This window comes from Panulirus ornatus, chromosome 2 (genome assembly GCF_036320965.1).
Source record: "Panulirus ornatus isolate Po-2019 chromosome 2, ASM3632096v1, whole genome shotgun sequence".
Lineage (NCBI taxonomy): Eukaryota > Metazoa > Arthropoda > Malacostraca > Decapoda > Palinuridae > Panulirus > Panulirus ornatus.
In genome coordinates this window covers 72,047,565-72,070,366 of record NC_092225.1, presented here as the reverse complement: position 1 = coordinate 72,070,366, position 22,802 = coordinate 72,047,565, and the positions used below count along the sequence as shown (strand labels likewise).

General features: G+C 44.0%; 1 protein-coding gene across 9 annotated transcripts in view; it reads left to right on the top strand.

Moving 5' to 3' along the window:
• The window catches only part of sif (still life), a 1,536,257-nt gene that overhangs the window by 38,462 nt on the left and 1,474,993 nt on the right, over window positions 1-22,802 (top strand). For all 9 annotated transcript variants that reach the window (XM_071677265.1, XM_071677235.1, XM_071677256.1 and 6 more), the window contains exon 4: window positions 20,484-20,602. In XM_071677265.1, the coding sequence (XP_071533366.1) occupies window positions 20,484-20,602 (119 nt within the window). The remainder of the gene's footprint in view (window positions 1-20,483; window positions 20,603-22,802) is intronic.

The following is a 22,802-nucleotide window of genomic DNA, read 5'->3' as shown; positions in this document are numbered from 1 at the left end:
CTTTGTAGAACTGGAGTTAGGTACTAATGATCAGAGGGAGGCGTGAAGCCGAGGTCATGTGAGGTTAGCAACTCCTGAAGAAGAAAATGAATGTGTTTGTTCAGTGAAGCAGGAAGGCGGCGGCTTGGTATGTTGGTATGTGGGAAACAGATGGGTTTTATCATCATAAGATGTCAACTTACGTGATGAGAAGTTGGACCATCATTTCAGGAGTTTGCAAAAAGTGTTTTGGATAGCTAGAGAGGCAGGAAGGTAGTTATGTAGTAAAGTAGAACAAGTGCCTAGACATTCTGTTAGCTTGTTGACGCTAGGTAAGGAATGAGAGGGAGTTGTTCCACGAAATATTTCGAAGCAAATAGTGGGTGCAGAAGCAGGTGTTTGTACCTGGAGATTCAATTGATGAAGTCATTTGCTCGTATAATTGCTCTGTCGTGACATGAACAGAATCTTGAGGCAGGTTGTGTGGAAACGAAGGATAATGATAATCCCAACACGAACCAGGGCAACCTTGATGACCCAGGTGGGAATAACAACAGATTTAGTGGGACTCTCTCTCTCTCTCTCTCTCTCTCTCTCTCTCTCTCTCTCTCTCTCTCTCTCTCTCTCTCTCTCTCTCTCTCTCTCTCTCTCGTCCCGCCCGGGTACGTGTTGAGGAGGCCAGTCCGGGTTAAACATAGCAGACATCGGATGTGGTACAGGCAGACTTCAGACTCTTGCACAGCTGGAGTTAGAGTAGCAACGAGCTGCTTCCACATTTTCCTAAGCGAAGAATAATGAAACAGAAATTTTAAACTACGAGAGAAAGAAGAGAGAGAGAGAGAGAGAGAGAGAGAGAGAGAGAGAGAGAGAGAGAGAGAGAGAGAGAGAGAGAGAGAGAGAGAATGCTATGTTAGGAATATAAATTGGAAATTTTTTTAAGGCACAGGAGACGAGATGTGGCCGAACTTTGAAAACTTTTTTCAGCAGTTCTTGGAATGAAATATTCCACGAGGAAAGAGAAGACAAAAGTGCTTGAAATATGATTAATTGGCAAATGTTTCTTGAAAAAAGCTTCGGCAAAAAGAAAAAACAATATATATATATATATATATATATATATATATATATATATATATATATATATATATATATATATATATATAGAGAGAGAGAGAGAGAGAGAGAGAGAGAGAGAGAGAATACCACCTGTAAGATCTTACACAGCGAATAATAGCTCGACTTTGGCGAAGCTGTATCGTTGCGAGTACAGTCCGGCCGATGAACATCTCACTCCAAGAGACTCTGTATTTCCCTGCTTCTGAAGTAGCGCAGCCGTGTGCTACAGGAACTAGAAATTGGTGCGGGGTTTTATGGTGAAGGCTTCATTCACGAGGCAAAAGTCCACATCAAGGTCGGGCCTTAATTGTAATATAGAGAGGTTTATGAAACGGAAGAAAAAGAGACAAAGAAAAGTGTTCACGAATTTTAGAGGATGTGTAAAACCCGTCTTTTGAAATGTGCCAGGTCATAGTTATTGAGAAAGACTTCAGGTAGAGAGTTCCGAAGCTTCAAGGTGTAGGGAAAGAAAGTTATCAAAACGGCCCACCTTTGAATTGCCAGTGTCCACACAGTAATTACGTGACGCAGCAGCTTGCTGAGTATTGCTAGGTGTAGCTAGTGGTGGGGGCACACAAGCAGCCAGCTCTCGGGAGCAGAACCTAAAGTAATGCCTATAGAAGAGGGAAAGAGAACCAACATTGCGGCATAGGGCAAGCGGGGCAAATCTGAAGTTAGCCTGGGACAGTTTAGAAGTCGGATCACTTTGGACCCAACTCTCTCAAGTAAGGATACTGAACTAGAACCACCCCAAATATGAGAGCAATACTCCGTATTTAGTACTCCGTACAAACGGAGCAACTGTTCAAAAGAAAACGGTTATTAAAAAATTAAACAATCTAAGCCTTGTGTTTAGTTTGAGTTAGTTGTGCATACGAAGAACTATAGATAAATCTAGAAAGTATGCTTAAGAAAAAAAGGGAAAACGGAATGCGCTAAAACGTTTGAATCAGTTGTGAATAACTTATGAATCTTGAGCCACCCGGGTCTGGCTCCCCCCTGGTGGCGAGGGTAAACAGGTCCTCCCGGGCGGTTTACACAGAAGACCACAGATGGTCCTTAAGTGTCTTAAGTCGACAGTAGGAGAAGACCTGCTCGTAGATGAGACGAAATCCCGTAAATCCTTCTCGTGTACAACAGCAACGATCATAAATCAGCCGGCCTGGGTGACCCACAACCCAGACTGTTGAAAAATTACACAGATAACATTTCCTCTTTTCGAAAAATTTTATCTCGCCTGCGGACCAGGTGAAATACATGACGATAGGCAGTGAGGGAACTTCACACGATTGCGAAAGTTGATAAGAAATTCGGCTCGGTTATCAGTCAGGATGACCTACATCTGTGCTGGGGAAGATTAATGACCCGTATTACATGGGACAAGTTAGTGAGGTAAACCAGTTTTGACGAAGATGCGATTTTATATGATCAATATCAACATAAATCACGTCGATGGACTCGTTATACAGTGACTGTAGGCATTTTGAATGATGTAAACATTCTGTCTTAGTTGAGCCACTGTTCTGGTGGTGTGTGATCTAGTGTTACATGTTTGTTGTTGGTGTGCGTAGTAGCGCCAGGGGCTGTGTGACGTAATGGTGACGTCATTTGCATGAGTGGACTTCCTTTATTCTGTGTCTTGCTGGAGGTTGACGAACGGTCGTGTAGGGGGAAATTGACGAGGGTTGGTGACAGAACTTGAGGAACTCCTTTGTTGAGCCTAAGGCTTTTAGGGGTGAAGGTTTTGTGAGGGACTGTGTCAGCAGCCAGTTGTGACGTTGGATATTCATTTGTTTTTCTGTCATTGTAGTGGTGGGTGTTGGTATGTATTTGCAACACGTCCTCATGTGTTGAGGGACGGTGTCGAATGCTCCGTTGATGTCGGTTGCCACCTGTGTGTGTGTGTATGGGAGGAGGGTTGTGGTTGGTTGAAGCCAGTCGGGATGTGTTGTGTGAGGGGTTGTGTGTTGTGTGAAGGATTGTGTTATATGGTTATATGATTGGGTCTAAATCCATGTTGTGTAGGCGAGAGTGGTGTACTTCACTCGATATTTTTTTTAGATTAACCTTTCGAAGAGATAGGTTACTGAAGACAGCGGTGGTATAGGGGGTATGAGAAGGAAGGAGGGGGGGGGGTGAATAGTATTAAAAACATTATATATATATATATATATATATATATATATATATATATATATATATATATATATATATTTATTTATTATGTTTGATCCTCGTTTCCGGCGTCAGCGAGATAGCGCCAAGAAACAGACGAATGAAAGACCCATCCACTCGTATACACACATATATACGTACACACTCACACACGTACATATACATACATACACATACACAGCTGTATATATATATATATATATATATATATATATATATATATATATATATATATATATATATATATATATAAACATGTTTATTCATACTCGCATGCATTCATCCACTCCGGTGCCACTGCGCCCGATAGCATACAGCATCCCCACTCCGTGTGTTATCGAGGTAGCGCCAGGATAATCGTGTTTAATCTTATATAACATGTTTTTTCAGTACATCACAAACTAGTGTGATCATCCTATCATATATATATATATATATATATATATATATATATATATATATATATATATATATATCTTTCTTTTTTTCTTTCAAACTATTCGCCATTTCCCGCGTTAGCGAGGTAGCATTAAGAACAGAGAACTGGGCCTTTGAGGGAATATCCTCACCTGGCCCCCTTCTCTGTTCCTTTTGGAAAAAAAAATACATATATAAATATATATATATATATATATATATATATATATATATATATATATATATATATATATATATATATAAACGCCCATACACAGACATATGAATATACACAAGTAAATATTCATACTTGTCTTCGTCCATTCCCGGCGCTACCCCGCCCCACAATAAACAGCATCGCTACCCTCTGCTTCTGCGAGGTAGCGCCAGGAAAACAGACTAAAATAGCCACATTCGCTCACACTCGGTCTCTAGCTGTCATGTGTAATGCACCGAAACCGCAGCTCCCTGTCCACATCCAGGCTCCACAGACCTTACCATTGTTTACCCCAGACGCTTCACATGCCCTGGTTCAGTCCACACAGCACGTTGACCCTAGTATACGCCTTAGCTTAACCCGGTTCCCATTTTTGCGACGAACCCTGAGGGAGGATGAACAGCTAGGTTGACTGTGGACCGACAGTCGCAGCTAGAATTCGAATCCATGCGATCGACCCCGGGCGGCACGTAAAAGCGTCATGGTCAGCGACGCTACGTCATGGAGGTTCTTTTTGATGTGTGAAAATGTCGGGGCGTGTTGCAGGGGGAGGGAGGGTGGTGGGGTCCTTGTTATAATTGCGTTGCAAGTGTCAGCGAGAGGAAAGTGCGGGTCAGCAGTTATGTCAGGATGGATTTTATGTGGGTTCCTCGTGACTTTTCTCTTCTGGAACGTGGTTAGTTTGTGGCTGATTGACGTGGTTAGTTTGTGGCTGGTTTTTTAAGTATTTTTTTTTTTTAAGCATGTTTTTTATGTTGTTTGGGAAGAGGGATGTAGTTGGTTTGGGAGGTATGGTTCGTGTGTGTGTGTGTGAGGGTCGGATGGTGGGTGAGGTATGGACCGTTCATATTGTTCGCCCGAGATGGTTGGTATGGGGTTTGTGGTGACCAGTTATGTGATAGAAGTACCAGTGTTCCTGTTGCTTGTCAGGGACTGAGTTAGTGATGATGGGGTTCAGAGTCTGGATTTGTTCTGCGACGCCTTGTGATGTTGAGCTGTATTACGTACGCAGGTTTCTATGTAGGATCGCTGAGCTTTGTGTTTCTTGCTGGGTTGGTTAGTAATGCAATTGAAGGCACGGTGGTATTGGGTTTAAAAATTATCTATGGTAAAGTTTTGGAGCTTTGATTCTGTGTGGTGTGCGAAATCTGGCCCCTCTGCTCTGCTGTGGAAGCCTTTTTGATGGTTGTGTGGGTCGGATAGTGGACCAGATGGTGTGATGAAAGTGGGTAATGGTCTGCAAACAGTTCTTGCACTATCCTCCAGGTGGTTCTTGTATCTGCAGTGCTTATGAAAAGAGTAACGTATTTTGAGACTGAAGAAGAAGGTCTGTAAACGCTTAAGATACTCTAAATGACTTGCCACACTTTGTGTCTAACCCGCATCCTCATACAGCCTGAAAATTTCCAGCTTAACAGTACAGAGTTACTACGTGACGCCCACTCTGGAAATCGCCACCCGGCTCAGAACACCTTGTTTACCACTGGTGATAAAACTACGACAGGGTTTACATACTTTGATGGACGGGATGTGCACGACGTGGTAACACTGCCGAGGCTGAGAGGCTCATGATGGTGTAAGCTCTGCTGATGTTCCCTAGAGTCTGAACTGAACCCCAGGCCATCTACCTCACATGTTCCCCAGAGTCTGGACTGAACCCCAGGCCATCTACCTCACATGTTCCCCAGAGTCTGGACTGAACCCCAGGCCATCTACCTCACATGTTCCCAGAGTCTGGACTGAACCCCAGGCCATCTACCTCGCATGTTCCCCAGAGTCTGGACTGAACCCCTGGCCATCTACCTCGCATGTTCCCCAGAGTCTGGACTGAACCCCTGGCCATCTACCTCACAGATGTTCCCCAGATGCTGCAATGAACCCCAGGCCATCTGCTTCATAGATAAGGCCACAATTTCCGGTAGTGTCCCTCCCCCCTTCTGTTATGTGTGCGTGTGTGTATGTGTGATGATGATGCAGGGATGACCTTCCTTGTGAGCGTGTTCTGTGTCATCAGTGTAACACTCCCAGATACCTGAAGGATCTCCCTGGCAGGCTTTTGGTTGTGTGTGTGAGGGTGACCCTGCTAGCCAGGCAGGAGAGCGATATTGAGGGCGACCTTACCCTACCTTTACCACCCCTCACCTTCTTGCAGCTAAGCCGAAAAATTCGTAAACATTTTCACCGTTTACACGCGGGTGCGTTTTCTCACGCCATCCTGTCGGCGAACGTTCATCACGGCGGATATTGGTGTGTCCAGAGGCGATCTTTGGCTGAATTTCTTCTGTTTTACTGTAAGATTTTCAGTGGCGCACAGGTCATGTTATAAGGAACGTCATCAGTGGCTTGAGAGGTCGTGTAATAATGAAATATACCAGTTCTGCAGAAGACATTTGATATAGAACTACGTCGGTAAAGGATTGGTTATATGATACGAGAGACCACCTCAGTAAAGGGGAGGTCATATGATAATGGATTACCTTAGTAGAGGAGAGATTATGAGATAAAGAATTACCTTGGTAGCGGAGAAGTCATTCAACAAGGAATTCCCTTGGTAACGGAGAAGCTATGCAATAAGGAACTACCTCAGTGGAGGAGAGGCTTTACAATAAGGAACTACCTCAGTAGAGGAGAGGCTTTCCAATAAGGAACCACCTCAGCAGCGGGGAGGTCATATAACGAGGAACTACCTCAGTGGAGGAGAGGCTTTACAATAAGGAACTACCTCAGTAGAGGAGAGGCTTTACAATAAGGAACTACTTCAGTAGAGGAGAGGCTTTCCAATAAGGAACCACCTCAGCAGCGGGGAGGTCATATAACAAGGAACTACCTCAGTAGAGGAGAGGCTTTACAATAAGGAACCACCTCAGCAGCGGGGAGGTCATATAACGAGGAACTACCTCAGTAGAGGAGAGGCTTTACAATAAGGAACTACCTCAGTAGCGGGGAGGTCATATAACAGGGAACTACCTCAGTGGTGCCGCGTCTCCACGGTCGAGGAGGGATCGTGTTACATGAAGGGATTCTTCTAAGTAGACACTGGTCACCCCGGACCGTAGCCCCATGCCCGGTAAACATTTGTTGTTCAAGTCTGGTAATTGTACAGGATGAGAAAAGAAGACGTCTCCCTGACTCTGAGTATATTATGACCGGTTTAGGTAGATGCCAGTGTAGGGAGATGTGGGTAACTTGTAGGTAAAGATATTTTTCCGTCCTTTGTGAGGAGACTTGTGTACTTCTGACCCTTGTAGAGCAGACATGGGTGTTTTCTAACTTGTAAAGGGGAACGTAACGTGAGTCTTTCTGACTCTTTTAAGGGGACGTGGGTGTTTTTTGACCCATGCAGAGGGACGTGAATGTTTTCCCTACCCTTGCAGGGAACTTTGAGTATTTGTTTTCTCTTGGTTGACCATAGACGAGCAGTTTATGGTTGTTGTACCAGAAGAGGCATTGTGTCCCTGGTATACAGGTTAGCATATTCTCACTCGTAAAGAATGGCATTGTGATTTCCGTAGCATTCAATGGAAACTTGTCATTTTCTACTGAGATAAGGACATACCCGTACGTGTGGTGAGGTTCAAGTTGCTTCTGGCAGGTGTAGGGACACAGGGACGTTTCCTGGTAAGTGTAGGTCGGGGGACGTGTCATTGGTGGCTTGATGGGGAACTATGGGTTTTATGCTCACCTTGCTCAGTTTTGCTTCTCTAAATGTGTTTCATGTTAAGATAAAGTCACCTGTGGATCTGCAGGTTATTTATTGTGTATGTTACTGTTGTCTGGTTGCCAGCTTCTGTCATCATTACCTGACCTTCGTTATTTGTATGTAGTATTGATCTTCCATGTTGATACAGGATCTTTCAGGTTACCGGTAGTAAGAACTTTTGTTCCCCTGTGCTGTTTGTTGTTGTTCTTTTCAGTTGATTGGCCTAGTTTTTTTCAGACGGTTCTGGAGCATCTCCTCATCCCAGACCATTAGAGATGTGTTGTTGGCAATAGCAGGCCATTAGAGCTATTACCTCCCAGTTGGGCTTCTTTGCAAATGGCTTCGGTATCATGGACGAGATGCACTTTAGTGGATCACGGCCTGGGCCAACCCCAGGACCCACTCTCATCTGGTCACGTGTATCTGGTCTAGCTTGTTACGCGCCTGCCCCAGTCTTCAGAAGGCTTCGTTCATCATAGATAAGGTCGTAAGTTGCGCCATCCTTCTCCAGAGTCATGGTAGCCTTCATATATCCACTTGTTGTTGCTCTTGTTATCAGCTGTGGCGACTTCCATACTTGGCTGCGAATATTGTTTGTTGACCTCTTGAGAACGACACTGCGAACCTTTGACCCGACCACTTAAGGGGGCGGGTCATTTTGTCCTGTGCATCATGCAGCAGGTGGCCCTCTTGCCACTGCTGTAGTACAGCAGGCAGCCATGGTGATGCTGCTACCCTCAGCCCTCACTGTATGATGAGGGCACGTCATCTGTAGACGTGACACTTCTTGATTCGTGGCGCAGTCTTGGTGTGGTCATCCTCCGTGATGTGAGACCAAGTGGTGGGCGTCAGCCAGAGGGTCAGGCTGGCTGCCCCAAGCTACGTCACGACAGTCCCTCCTCTCTGCTCTACCTGACCGTATGGTTTTTTCATATTAATATTATTAGAGTTGGGTGATTGTGTCAGGCAGTTTTGATCATTCCAATCATGGCTGTGATATTCAAGGTAACTCTTGCCTCGGCGATTGTGAAAGTTTGTAGATGATCCTTGAAAAGAAGCTTTTGTGAATATCTGCCAGGAAAAATTGAATGTAATTTGGCAAAAGGTAAGATTGAACGAAAATAAGGGAGTGGGTAAGGAGTGGGAGGTATTTAGAGAAGTAGTTCTGGCATATGCGAGATGTGTGTGTGCTCTGCGGAAGGTAGGAGATGAGAAAGGGTAGTGAGTGGTGAGATAAAGTCAAAGATGCGAATGAAAGAGAAAAGAGACGTGTATGAGTAGGACTTTGAGGTTAGAGGGAAGGATTGCAAGTGCAAGAGAAGTGGCAGGTGGCAAATAGGATGGTGAAGGGAATGATAAAGGGGGCACATGAGAGTTGAGGTGAAAGGGTTTCTGTTGCTTTAAAAATAAAGGAGAAATAGAAAATGTTTATCTATCTTTATCCCTGGGGATAGGGAAGAAAGAATACTTCCCACGTATTCCCTGCGTGTCGTAGAAGGCGACTAAAAGGGGAGGGAGCGGGTGGCTGAAAATCCTCCCCTCTCTTTTTTTTTTAATTTTCCAAAAGAAAGAACAGAGTGGGGCCAGGTGAGGATATTCCAAAAAAGGCCCAGTCCTCTGTTCTTAACGCTACCTCGCTAACGCGGGAAATAACGAATAGTTTAAAAGAAAAAAAAAAAGAGGAAAATGTTTTGGAAGGAGGTTAATAAATTGAGTTAAACAAGAGAACAAATGGGAGCATCGGTGAAGGGAGCAAATGGGGAAGTGGTAATAGGCAGAGATGAGGTTAAGAGGAAATGGAGTGGGTGCTGGAAATATTGTGGAGTGTGTTTGATGATAGGGTGGCATATATAGGGTGTTTAGGTCTGAGAGTTATATAAAGTGAGAGAGTCATGGCTTGTGGTTTAGTGAAAAGAGATGTGCAAACCTTGAGTAAGATGAAATGTGGCAAGGCGGCTAGAACGAATGGTATTGCAGGTGAATTTCTTAAGAAAAGTGCGTCGAATATCTCTCTCTCTCTCTCTCTCTCTCTCTCTCTCTCTCTCTCTCTCTCTCTCTCTCTCTCTCTCTCTCTCTCTCTCTCTCTCTATATATATATATATATATATATATATATATATATATATGGAGTGGAGTGAAAAAGATTTTGTGTGATCGGGGCCTGAACATGCAGGAGGGTGAAAGGAGGGCAAGGAATAGAGTGAATTGGATCGATGTGGTATACCGGGGTTGACGTGCTGTCAGTGGATTGAATCAGGGCATGTGAAGCGTCTGGGGTAAACCATGAAAAGTTGTGTAGGTATGTATATTTGCGTGTGTGGACGTATGTATATACATGTGTATGGGGGTGGGTTGGGCCATTTCTTTCGTCTGTTTCCTTGCGCTACCTCGCAAACGCGGGAGACAGCGGCAAAAAAAAAAAAAAAATATATATATATATATATATATATATATATATATATATATATATATATATATATATATATGATTTTCATATTCGCCGTTTCCTGCGCTAACAAGCTAGCGCGCGCATGTATATTTTTACGTTGATATAATCCTCGAAGTAATTGAGCACGTCCGCCTCCAGCCGGCCGGTCAGCCTTTCCTTGTACTATCGACTCAGATCCTCATGCTGCTGTTCAAGCCCTTCCGTATGCGTAGCTCTTGTTAGGCGTTAAGAAACACGGTACGTGAATGTACCAAACATGTTGTGCGATGTCTGGATATACAGCATTGTTGTTGTTCTTGGAACAAACCCAATTGTTGGCATTAATTCAATTGTTAATCTCATTGTGAATGCTAATTTGTTTTCATTGTGCTCAATATTACTGTGAAGCTTGACACAAATGGCACAAATTCCTTTAGTTTTGATTGAAAGGAATTAAGAAATTATGTTACGTTTATTTTGCTATGTGCAAGGCAGGATCATAACTAATATTGGACAGGTGAATCATGAAGGTGTTGCCTGCTCATTGGTTTGGTTACGATATATATATAATATATATATATATATATATATATATATATATATATATATATATATATATATATATATATATATATATATATATATATTATTCCACAGCGACTCACATTTCAGTTGCCAACGGCCACTGGCTGATCAAAAGAAATACAGTGAAACACACTTGCCAGTTATTACATGGTGTAACTAATGGCGGAAACACAAAAGCAGTTAGTGCTTGGGAAGAGAAACCAGAGTAATAGCTGCAGAAGAGTGAGAGAAATTGGATTAAGTTTTGCGATTTGACTGGTGGGGAAGCTGAGAGGTCTGATTGCTTTGGACTCGGCTCTTTCAGTAAGTATGTAGAGCTAGAACCTTCTCAGATGTGAGAGCAGTACTCCGTGCAAGGATGATCAGTCTCTTGTATTTTTGTATCAACTGTTCATTATGAGAATTTACGATATGACATGACTCATTCTTGTGGAGGCTGACATAACTATAATGTGCGATATCCATAATAGACTTTACGATGATATCTTTTTTTTGTGTGCTAAATAATTGAATTACAGAGCCATCAGAGAAGATGGGAGAGTTTTCTGTTTTAAAAAGAAAGGTTCACAGAAATTGTGTTAAAGATGTAAATCGGTTTTTCCTGCCTCCTGTACATATCCCAGTCACTCGCACACCTTCCCTGTAGGTAGCGCCCATACATCTTTCTCTTTTTCTTTCACTAGCAGTACAACGTCATCCTGTCGCTCTTTCTCGACGCCCACATGCCACCTTCATTATGCCACACACTTCACCCGCACTCCTAATTAATTCTTACCTAGATACTTTCTTTTCCTCGTTCACTCACTCCGCTTTATTTACTCTCACTTAGTTAATCTCATGGTATTTCTACACACGTCTTTTTTTTTAAACTGTCACTTTCACCACCTTCTTCCTGTTCATGTCATTTCCTGTTTACCTAAAACCATAACAAACTAATATATATGTATATATATATATATATATATATATATATATATATATATATATATATATATATATATATATATATAAATTTATTTATTTATTTATTTATTTATTTATTTATTCACTACTTCCTGCCCCAGGAGTTCTATCTATCCTTATGAGGCTCCCACTGCACTCAGGAAGCTAACCACGTCCACTGGCCCTAACCACAGGTCATAAAATGTAATGTGTATGCGTTTGTTTGCAGAGAGTGTAGGACAGTAAGTAGCAAGTGCTGTGTTTTCTCTGTGGTTGTTGCATTGTGGGCATGAATGGTCTTTGGATATGTTGAAACTGTGTTTGTAGTGTTGTCATGATTGGGTGATGTCCACAGCGTATGCAGCAGTGTGTGAGTGACTCTTATTTGTCTGGGGAGTGTAGCTTCTGATGGATTTATGTCGGATGGGTTGAAGTTTAAGATTGAGTTAGGAAGAAGGATTTTTTAATGTTGAGTTATTTCAGTGTGTATGTGTTTTGTCAGTGTTATATTTGGTGGGAGAGAGGGTTGGGGGTTGGGGGGATTTGTGAGTAGATGTTGCTGAAGTGTCAGGCAGGAGTAAGTATATTATTTCTGCTGTTAGGTTAGTGGTTATATTGAGTAGTTTGGTTGGGAGGGGCTCTAGTGTGATATATATATATATATATATATATATATATATATATATATATATATATATATATATATATATATATATATTATAGATGGATATCAGGCAATGGACTTGGCTGCAGATGGAACCATGGAATCGGAAGTGAGTCATAGGATGGGGGAGGGAGCGAAGGTTCTGGGATCGTTGAAGAATGTGTGGAAGACGAGAACATTATCTCGAAGAGCAAAAATGGGTATGTTTGAAGGAATAGTGGTTCGAAACAATGTTATATGTTTGCGAGGCATGGGCTATAGATAAGGTTGTGCGGAGGAGGGTGGATGTGTTGCAAATGAGATGTTTGAGGACAATGTGTGGTGTGAGGTGGTTTGATCGGGTAAGTAATGAAAGGGTAAGAGAGATGTGTGATAATAAAAAGAGTGTGGTTGAGAGACCAGAAAAGGGTGCGTTGAAATGGTTTAGACATATGGAGAGAATGAGTGAGGAAAGATTGACAAAGAGGATATGTGTCAGAGGTGGAGGGAAGAAGGAGAAGGAGGTGGACATACCGGAGGATGAAAGGGTTGCAAGGAATAGAGTGAATTGGAACGATGCGGTATACCGGGGTCGACGTGCTGTCACCACTAGCAGCTGTTTCAAGTGAGAAACTGCAGTTTAGACGAGTGTGTGAAAGGAGGAAGTTGAGAGTGAATGTGAATAAAAGCGAGGTTATTTGGTTTAGCAGGGTTGCGGGACAAGTTAGATGGGATGTAAGTTTGAATGGAGAAGAATTGAAGGAAAGGAAGTGTTTTATATATCTGGGAGTGGACTTAGCAGCAAATGGAAGGGGAAGCGAGGCATAGGAGGGGGGGGGGGTGTAGGTTCTGGGAGCGATGAAGAATCTGCAGAAAGAGAAATTGTTATCTAGGATCTGAAATATGCATATATGAACGAATAGCAGTTCTAACAGTATTATATATGGTTGCGAGGCATGGGCGATAGATAAGGTTGTGCGACGGAGCAGGGATGTGTTGGAAATGAAATGTTTGAGGACATCTAGTGATTAATGAAAGGGTAAGAGTGATAAGTGGTATTAAAAAAGAAAGTAGTTGAGAGAGCAGAAGAGAGTGTGTTGAAATGGTATGGACATATGGAGAGAATGAGTGAGGAAAGATTGACAGAGAGGATATGTGTCAGTTGGAGGGAAGAAGAAGCGGGAGACCAAATTGGAGGTAGCTGTGGTTTCGGTGCATTACACTTAAGAGGTAGAGACTGAGTGTGACGAATGTGGCCTTTTCTGTCTGTTCCTGGCGCTGCCTCGGTGGAAGGAGGTGAGGGGGATGCTATTTCGTGTGTGGCGGGGTGTCAACGGGAATGAATGAAGGCAGCTAGTATGGATGTGTACATGTGTATATCTGTATATGTCTGTGTATGTATATGTATGTATGTATGTATAGGTTGAAATGTATATGTATGTATATGTGCGTGTGTGGGCATTTATGTATATACATGTGTATGTGGGTGGGTTGGGCCATTCCTCGTCTGTTTCCTTGCTCTACCTCGCTTACGCGGGAGACGGCGGTTAAGTATGATAAAGATATATAACATATATATATATATATATATATATATATATATATATATATATATATATATATATATATATATAATCAGAGAAAAACATTTCAAAGTTCTTCCCCGGTTGGAATGTCCATGGTTACAATATTTACCTTGATTTATCCCAACGGTTGAAGGGAGTGTGTAATTGGTCACCAAATTTTAAAATGAAACTTTTTTCATTAGCATATTCTTTGTTGGATGACAATGAAATGAGTATTGCAATAGATTTTGGTTTAATTGATGATAGCGCAGAAATGTATACTACTTTGTGATTGCTGTTGAAAAGTAAGATTTTACCGTGGGCGTGAAAACACCGGATGACGAAAAATGTGTTTTTTCTCGACCCGACGACTGCATGAAAGGTCGGTATATTGTGTCCGCCATCAAGACACAATACATATTTATAATTCTGTCGAGTTTTAATTCATGGGTGATAATTGGCACGATAACAGATTCATTAGTTGTTTTATAACTTGTTGTTGAACATGGAGGTAAAAGTTTTAATGGGCACTTTACCTGTGGCGAAGGCCCCCCCCCCCTGCTGGCAGAGACCTGTGTGCATGGTTGTGGGCAACTCATGCAGACTAAGACGTCTTAGTTCTCTTGTTAGAGAGACTTTCGTTCTTTGTACTTCCTGCACGGAAGCCAAGACTCGTCGTGTGTTGTGTTCCATGAACGTTGTGTATTTTGAATGAGCGTTCACCTGTTTGTTCGTATCTGTCGACCCTCTGTACTCGGAGCTAGACGTTACTACCCTTTTAGGACGATGGTGCGACCAGCGGTACGACGGTCAGGCAAGACATAGCCAAGTGTTATACCGTCCCGCTCAAGAGGTTAATAAGTTGGTAATGAGGGCCCTCCTCCCCTCCCCCAGTTCCTGGTGTGTGTGTGTGTGTGTGTCTGGGTGAGCGTGTCCGGGTGGGCCTCGTCACCCTGCTCATTTGTATGGGATGTCACCAGCTGTGTCCTGGCTTACTGGTATGAGAAGTCACCAACTGTGACTTACGTCTGTGAGGAGTGATCAACTGTGTCCTGGCTCAGGTGTGTGGGAGGGCTCCAGCTGTGTCCTGACTCAGGGATGTGGGAGGTCACTTGGTGTGTGACCTGGCTCAAGGATGCGGAAGTCAACAGCTGTTTGACCTGGCTCAGGGATGTAGGGAGGTTACCAGCTGTGACTCTGCTCACGTACGTGTGAGGTTATAATCTTGTATTCTCTCGTCCACACTGCTGCTGCTTCTCTACCTTCACGTTGACATGTGGATCCTTCTCTTAACCGTCGGCCTCATCTGTTACTCTCAGTGGTGCTCTACATTTCTCTAATTTTTGATTTGGTTTCTTCCTCTCCTCCTCCTCCTCCTCCTCTTAGCCTTCCCCTCCTCGATTCGTGACTCTTTGACGTGCTCCTCCCTCCCGTGCCCTTGTCGTTGGTCCGCTCCTGCTGGCGGCCTCCCTGACCTTCCCTGCCTCGCCCACCACTAGTCCATTCGGTCCTGTCCCTTCCTTCACTATGGACGTGACACTCACACGCCACACATGTACTACCGCACACAACCCTTATGAAATGTTTACAGCGCACTTTATGAACCTGTGAACTGAAACAGGTATAGCTAAAGAACGTTGAACTTAGTGGATGAACTTTTCTTTCGCCAAGCATTTCAAAAGCGAACACTTACAGTGAACGCGGTTCATTCGTTCATACTGACCGTGATGCTTTAATATGCGGGGGGTGAGGCTGACCTCCAGTCAGGGGCTCTGCATATTCCTCTCAGGACATCGGGTGTTCTCAGGCCGCTGTAAGGCCCTCCATGATGACCTCTCAGGCGAATAATACAGAGGCGTCTCCACACACACACACACACACACACACACACACACACACACACACACACACCTTCCAGCACCTGGCGAGTGGCTGCTGAACTTTACAAGGGGACGTTCTTATCGCTCGCCATTTGCATGTTATGAGATTACGACGAGGCGCGCAGGGTGACATGGTTCACGGATGGATGGCACTGGGTCTACGTAGTAGTAGGAACGTGTTGCGCTGCCAGCGAGGCGAGGAGAGGGACCCCCCTGTGTGGATGACCATGGCAGGTGTCAGAGGACCTGGGTGATGTGTCAGGTGGGTGGGTATCATGGTAAACGTGCGGGAAGGAAGGTGTAAACGTACAGAAGTGGTACATCCTTGACGCCACTCCCGGACAGTAAATAGATCGTGTGATCAGATCTCCAGTCTCCCCGGGAAATGTCGCATTTCCACGCCGACGTTCAGGTGGAGAACCATCGCTAGAGTTGACACGTACCCGCCAGGTTTCATCAGCTCAACCTTCGCTAGCCATAATCGTCGAGGATGATGGGATTTCAGTGTCAACAGTCGAGTTGTATGGTCGAGGACGGTAGGGTTCCATGTGTGCGCTTCAGCTATGAGTGGATGGGGGTAGTTGGAGCCGTAAAATGTTTTAGGATAGAGGGGGCTCCACCTCAACACCAGAACATAACGTCAAAGGATAATGGTCTTCCACGCTAGAGCCGTACGGTCGAGGACAGTGTGGTTCCCCGGCACTGCTGGAGTAGTAAGGTCTCTTAGGATCGCAAGTTACCGCTTGGTCTGTAAGTCGTATGGCTAGTAGGGTTCAACAACAGGGATGGGGGTGGGGGAGAGGTCATTATCAACGCTTGAGCAGGAACTGTCCGAGGTAGTTTGTTACTCCATATGTTCACTGGACATGTGAGAGTAGTGAGGTGTTCGAGGGTAGCGCTTCCCACACACACTTTATCATCCACATGGAAAAGAGAAGCGACAATAGGATTTTTATGAAAATTGTCAGAGTCCTGAACAATTACATTTTTCGACGCCAGTAAACCCGCTCGCTTGTCCTGCTTCTGTGTTTTTTGCTTGTTTTGTGTCGAATGACATGTGTAGGTTGCAAGTTATTCCAAAGGTCAGAGAGAACTCATCACACAGGCGTTTTTCCTCGAGTAATGAATGTAGGAACAGTTTAGTTGTTGTGGTACAGTTACCGTCCGCTGGGTTATAATGTCGCTGGCACACTTGCCGTCCGCTGAGTTCAGAGGTCGCTGGCACAGTTACCTTCCGCTGGGTTCAGAGGTCGCTGGCACAGTTGCCGTCCGCTGGGTTCAGAGGTCGCTGGCGCCGTTAACGTCCGCTGGGTTCAGAGGTCGCTGACACAGTTAACGTCCGCTGGGTTCAGAGGTCGCTGGCACGGTTAAAGAGGCACTGGACCGTGAGATGGCTGGCACAGTAAACCTTCGGTGGACAGTATCACTACATACACACCCTATGTCCACTGGGGCTGTATGAAAATACACATATCCTTCAGGTCATTCACACGCCCTAGTAAGATCTACATCTTACATATGTACACCATTACTGTATTCCACTCCTTATTGCCCAACCATTCTCTCCGTCCCCACCACAGTTGAAAAAAGAGGAAATGTGAACGATTGGAAGAGTGAGGGATCGCTGATATGATTCCCAGGTTGGGTCGTGTGGGTGTGGGAGTCTGCCCAGGCGCTCCACCCTGGCATAGTTGATATGGGTATAGATGTTGACCCAAATGCTGTGATACAGGAGGAGGATTATGTTGTTGTATGAACTGATAATTCATTTGAAAGGTTTGGGTGTGTGTGTGTATATATATATATATATATATATATATATATATATATATATATATATATATATATACTCTCTCTCTCTCTCTCTCTCTCTCTCTCTCTCTCTCTCTCTCTCTCTCTCTCTCTCTCTCTCTCTCCTCAGAATCTCACTGGGAACATGATCCCGTGACGTCATCAACATGGCTGCCAATCTTTGCCATTTTTCCCCAGTGTTCCATGTCAGTTGTCACCAGGCGGTGCGCAGTAGACTGGACATCCATCGCTCTTTTGCCGTGTGGGTAGTGGGAGGGATGCTGGTTGATGCTGTAGTGGTGATGCTCCCGTGATCATGTATGATAACACTTCATTCTACGTGAGTCGGTCGTATATTTAATTCCTCTCTTTAGATCATTTTGAAATGGCTATCGAGATGCCAGCCAGGCTTTTAAGGGTGGCGAGGGTCGAAATTATTGAATATACTCTTAAGTTTGAAGTTAAATTTAAAAGCTTCGTAAATGCTGAAAATGAAAGAACGTCGAGTTTTCAGTAAAAATAAAGCCCAAGCGTTTCGATCAAGTTCCATTTTCTCATTTTGAAAGCAAAAGTGGGAAATGCTTGGCAGAATCGGATATTCAAGTAGAAACCATTTTAAAATGAGCAGGCTAAGGGGCCACGAGATCCATTTCGAATGTTATATTTTTCCCTTTTTGATGGAAATATTTCCGTTTTTATCTTGCCATATGGGATGGTGAATACCAGTATAAATATTGGACATATTGCATGAACAAGCCAACCTCACTGAAAGTCAGTGCAAAGGTCATTTAAAGGGCACATACCCTCGCTGCCTGTGTTAGCGCACACTCTGCATCTAGATTGTGTCTGCAAGCTTTCTGTACTGATTCTTAGATACCGCTTGTAGTCTCTGCTGATTCTTGGGTATTCACTGCAGTCTCTGCTGATTCCTTGATTCTGCTAGGATTGTGTGTTGATTCTTTGGCGTTCCCAGCATTCTGTACTGATTCGAAGATGATGTTGGCATTCTGCTGATTCCTGGATATTCCTAGGATTCTGCTGATTCCTAGATATTCCTGGGATTCTGCTGATTCCTGGATATTCCTAGGATTCCGCTGATTCCTAGATATTCCTGGGATTCTGCTGATTCCTGGATATTCCTAGGATTCCGCTGATTCCTAGATATTCCTGGGATTCTGCTGATTCCTGGATATTCCTAGGATTCCGCTGATTCTTACATATACGAGCATTTTGATTCTGAGATATTCCTAGCATGCTGCTAAATCATAGGCACTGCCAGGCATCCTCTGCAGATTCTAGGTAAACGTTGAGGTGTCCACAGTGCTCAGCTCCCTCGCAGCAACACACCTCCCTACCGGAACATGCTTACTCCAGGCCGGGAGTCGGTCCTTCGTAGAAGACTTATGTGACACTGGCTGGTCCATCCTTGTCCAGGAGGGTCGCTGGCTAGTGACTGGAGAGCTGTGATCTGGGTCTTAACGAGTCAGGAGGCGAGACCTTGAGCATGATGAACGACTTCCACCTTCACAATGAGGAAACTGCGTTGTGGGACAGTTTGTGGTGATGTTTGCTGCATGGATCACACATGGCTGCCTTTGAACTTACGAAGGTACTCACAGCCTCGTCCTTGTCTTCACAGAGTTTCTGGTAACAAGATTCTACACTGGAGAGTTTCACTGTGACCTACCGTACAGTCTCGCCAATACCAGGTAATGTATGAGTTCGTATACTACCGATTTAATGGCTCAGTTCCAGGCAGGGTTACGTGGGCCACTGGCCTGGTCATGTTCCCACTGACGTGGACTGGAATCACTCTCCTTAGATGAACAGTCATGGTTGTCCTGCACGCCCAGTCCCCACACCTGGCTACAGCCTGCATCTGTTGCATGTCGTAGGCGAAGACCCCCGTCACACAGGTGTTTGGTGACGGCACATTTACCCATTCCATTAAGGTCTGTGGACACATCCTTCGGCCATGTACTTGGCATCAGTACAGGTGATAACTTATCTCGCATGAATTTGGATTTTAGTCAGTTGGACACAATTGTGACAAGTCTTGAGCACTGCTGGATGTTTAAGCGTTGCCACCCAGAGGAACTGAGAAAGGCCGTCAAGTTACACCCTGTAATGAGACGCTGAGGCACTTCTTGTGACCTGGCTCTATTCGTCCACCAGCATCCGTATGTGACCTCCCGTTGCCCTGAGCCTTGCCAACTTAAGCGCTTGACATTCAGTAACGTCCGCTGTTCAAGGCAATAAGATACCAAGTGCATCGCGCCCTACACTGTCAGGAAATGAACGAGCTCGGAGAAACTGGCTTCTCCAGGCGAGCGGACACATCCCCGCCACTCATTCTGACACGGTCCTCCAGCCAGTGAAGATGGGGTTCATTCTTCAGGTATTTACTGCCGGCAGTCCTGGAAAAGAGTGGGTGTGACTGCCGGTAGTGGGTGGCGTATGACTGACTTCGGGTGATAGTTCGATATTTTCAGGAAATAAGTCTTTTCTGTCTGTATAGAGAGTGGCACAGCAACGAAGCATTATACTCGGGGAACGCCATCAACCCACTGACTTCCCCGTAGATTATTTCCTCCTTCAGCTGTGCTCAAACCATACTTCCTCAGGAGTCGAAATGAGCCTGTTGTGCTCTACTAGTCTTTTCAGCCTCATCATATCCGCGTCGTTAAGGTACAGGTGTCGGCCAGTATAGTAGAAGACTTGCGCTGTGCCATGTCAGACGATGCTGTGCGATTCTCACTTTTAAAGCAGTAGAAATATATACATTGTTTATAGAAGGTGGTGTGAATGAAGAGGGCCTGTGTATGTGAATGTGTGCGCGTTGACCCGCATACGTGTGCTTTGATGATAAGAAAATGGTAAATACTCTGTGTGATAATATTATAATGTTATATTTATGTGGCATACAGCCAGTTCTTCCTTTACTGGAGGAGCAGCGGCACTAACAATTCCCTTACTCCTAATTATGTTGCTCCACCTGCTGGAGGAGACAGCAGCACTAACCAAGCCTCTTCCACTGCCATACAGGGACGCGAATCGGGCAGGCGTCAGAATGCTTCGTGTACTGGAAGGACCCGGCCACCAGTGACACATGGGGTCTCAACTTTACCTCGCCCATAGATGCCAAGCAGTTCAGAGAATGTTGCGTGAGTACCACCTCTTGTGTTGTCTTTCTTATGAGTTGTGTTACGTTGTATATATATGCCTTTGGAGTGATGCATGACAGCCCTTGCAATACCTGTCTTGAGGGTTAAGCGTAAACACTTGTTCTTGTATTGTATTAAATGATTGTATTGCGTGAGTGCCTTCTTCTTTGTTGTGTTTATAAGTTATGATACTTGAGTCTTTCAGTTATCTACTTTATGAGTGATTTATGAGCACCCAACACTTAAGTTTTCTCTTCTGTAATAAATTTTGATACGCCAGTAAATCCAATGTTTCGTTGTCTTTTGTTGTATTTGTTTCCAAAGTATTAGCCCTTTACCTGTGTGTTGTGTTGCTTGTGTACCTGTTTCTTCTGTAGCGTGTGGTATGACTTGTGTTGCGTGGTCTTTCAACATTCATGCTTTTTCCGTAGTTAAGTAAGCGTTGCGTGAGTGACAGTTTTACCCGTTAGGTCTGCCCCCATGTTTAGTTCAACCGTTTTACTTTACTTTTGTTTTTCTTGGATGTTGCATGAGTGTTGTACTTGCCTTCTGCCTTCCTCCGGTCGAGTGTTGCTGCTGGAGTGTGCTTACAGTAGTTCCACAAAACTTTCGTCCCTGTGGATGAAACCTTTTACAAGTTTGGCCCACTCCCAAGTGCTGTGTCACGAAGGCAGTTTCTCTCGTTATCCATTTGTGGACATGTTTATCCTTTTATCATAAGCAAGCTTATCGTTATCTTCAACTCTCCTTTTGATGAAATGACTGAATCATATGCATATTGCTGAACCGCACCATATATATATATATTTTTTTTTTTTTTTCATACTATTCGCCATTTCCCGCGATAGCGAGGTAGCGTTAAGAACAGAGGACTGGGCCTTTGAGGGAATATCCTCACCTGGCCCTCTTCTCTGTTCCTTCTTTTGGAAAATTAAAAAAAAAAAAACGAGAGGGGAGGATTTCCAGCCCCCCGCTCCCTTCCCTTTTAGTCGCCTTCTACGACACGCAGGGACTACGTGGGAAGTATTCTTTCTCCCCTATCCCCAGGGAATATATATATATATATATATATATATATATATATATACAATAGATGGATTGCTTTGAAGTAAGGCTGAGCCAGTACTGAGACTTACCGTTAGCCGAGTTGTGATGGTCTGGGACGTCCAGATGTGTCGGCTTAGATGGTCAGTGTTGGCCGGACAGTACTCACTGGCCACCCCTACCGCCTCCCGCCCGCGTTGCTCCCCACCACTGTTGCATCACGGCGCACCTGTCGCTGTACATTGGTCCCCCGTTGTTTCAAGACCAAGACTTGTTTTGTATTATTGTATTTTGTGTATTTTTGTCATTTACAAGTTTTTTTGGGTATGTTTTCTGATTATTATTATTATTATTATTATTATTATTATTATTATTATTATTATTATTATCATCATTATTATTATTATTAAAGTTACATACTTCGACGATGTTTTTCAGGCAATGATAAGAACCCACATCTGATATGTTTTGTGCAGTGCATTATGTTTAATGCTGATTTTATGCGATTTTGTTCATTTAAGCAAATAGGCGTTTTTCATGAGAATATACGAACGTATCTGAGGCAAGCATCTGATTGCTGCTAATCTAGTGATCTTGATCAACATCTTAGTCAGTCGCAGTCTTGGGTAGACTTCGATATTTTTTTTTCTATCCCTGTGAATGGCTGTGTCAACAGCGTTCAGTCTTCACGCATAAGAACAAGCCCGGGCCAGGACGGGAGAAGTAAGGCCACTTTCCCCGCAGTCGGCAGAACTCTTTTTCTTTTCTGTAGCTACAAAGGAGGTGCAGGGAGAGTCTCCTGCCCCAGTCTTGGCCATATAGTGACCGAAAGAGTAAATGATTCATAATAACAAAGAAAAATTTAAGAATTGGTTTATGCTCCTCGTATATTTCTAGAGCAGATACTCTGAAGATGATTTATAGGACAAGAAATAGACGAAACAAGAAAGAGAATTACTCGGCTTGGTTTTATAAGGTTAGGAATAGGTATCATAACGGCCAATCCTCGTGTGGTTGGTCTATACACATACTCTCTGGAAACACGCAGGCAGTTTTGTGCCGCGTGCCCAGGTCTTTAGGGGTTAGCCCTACATGCAGGCAATGAGCAAGAACCGTGGACGATATGATACTTGCAGAGAGGCGTAAGTAATATCAA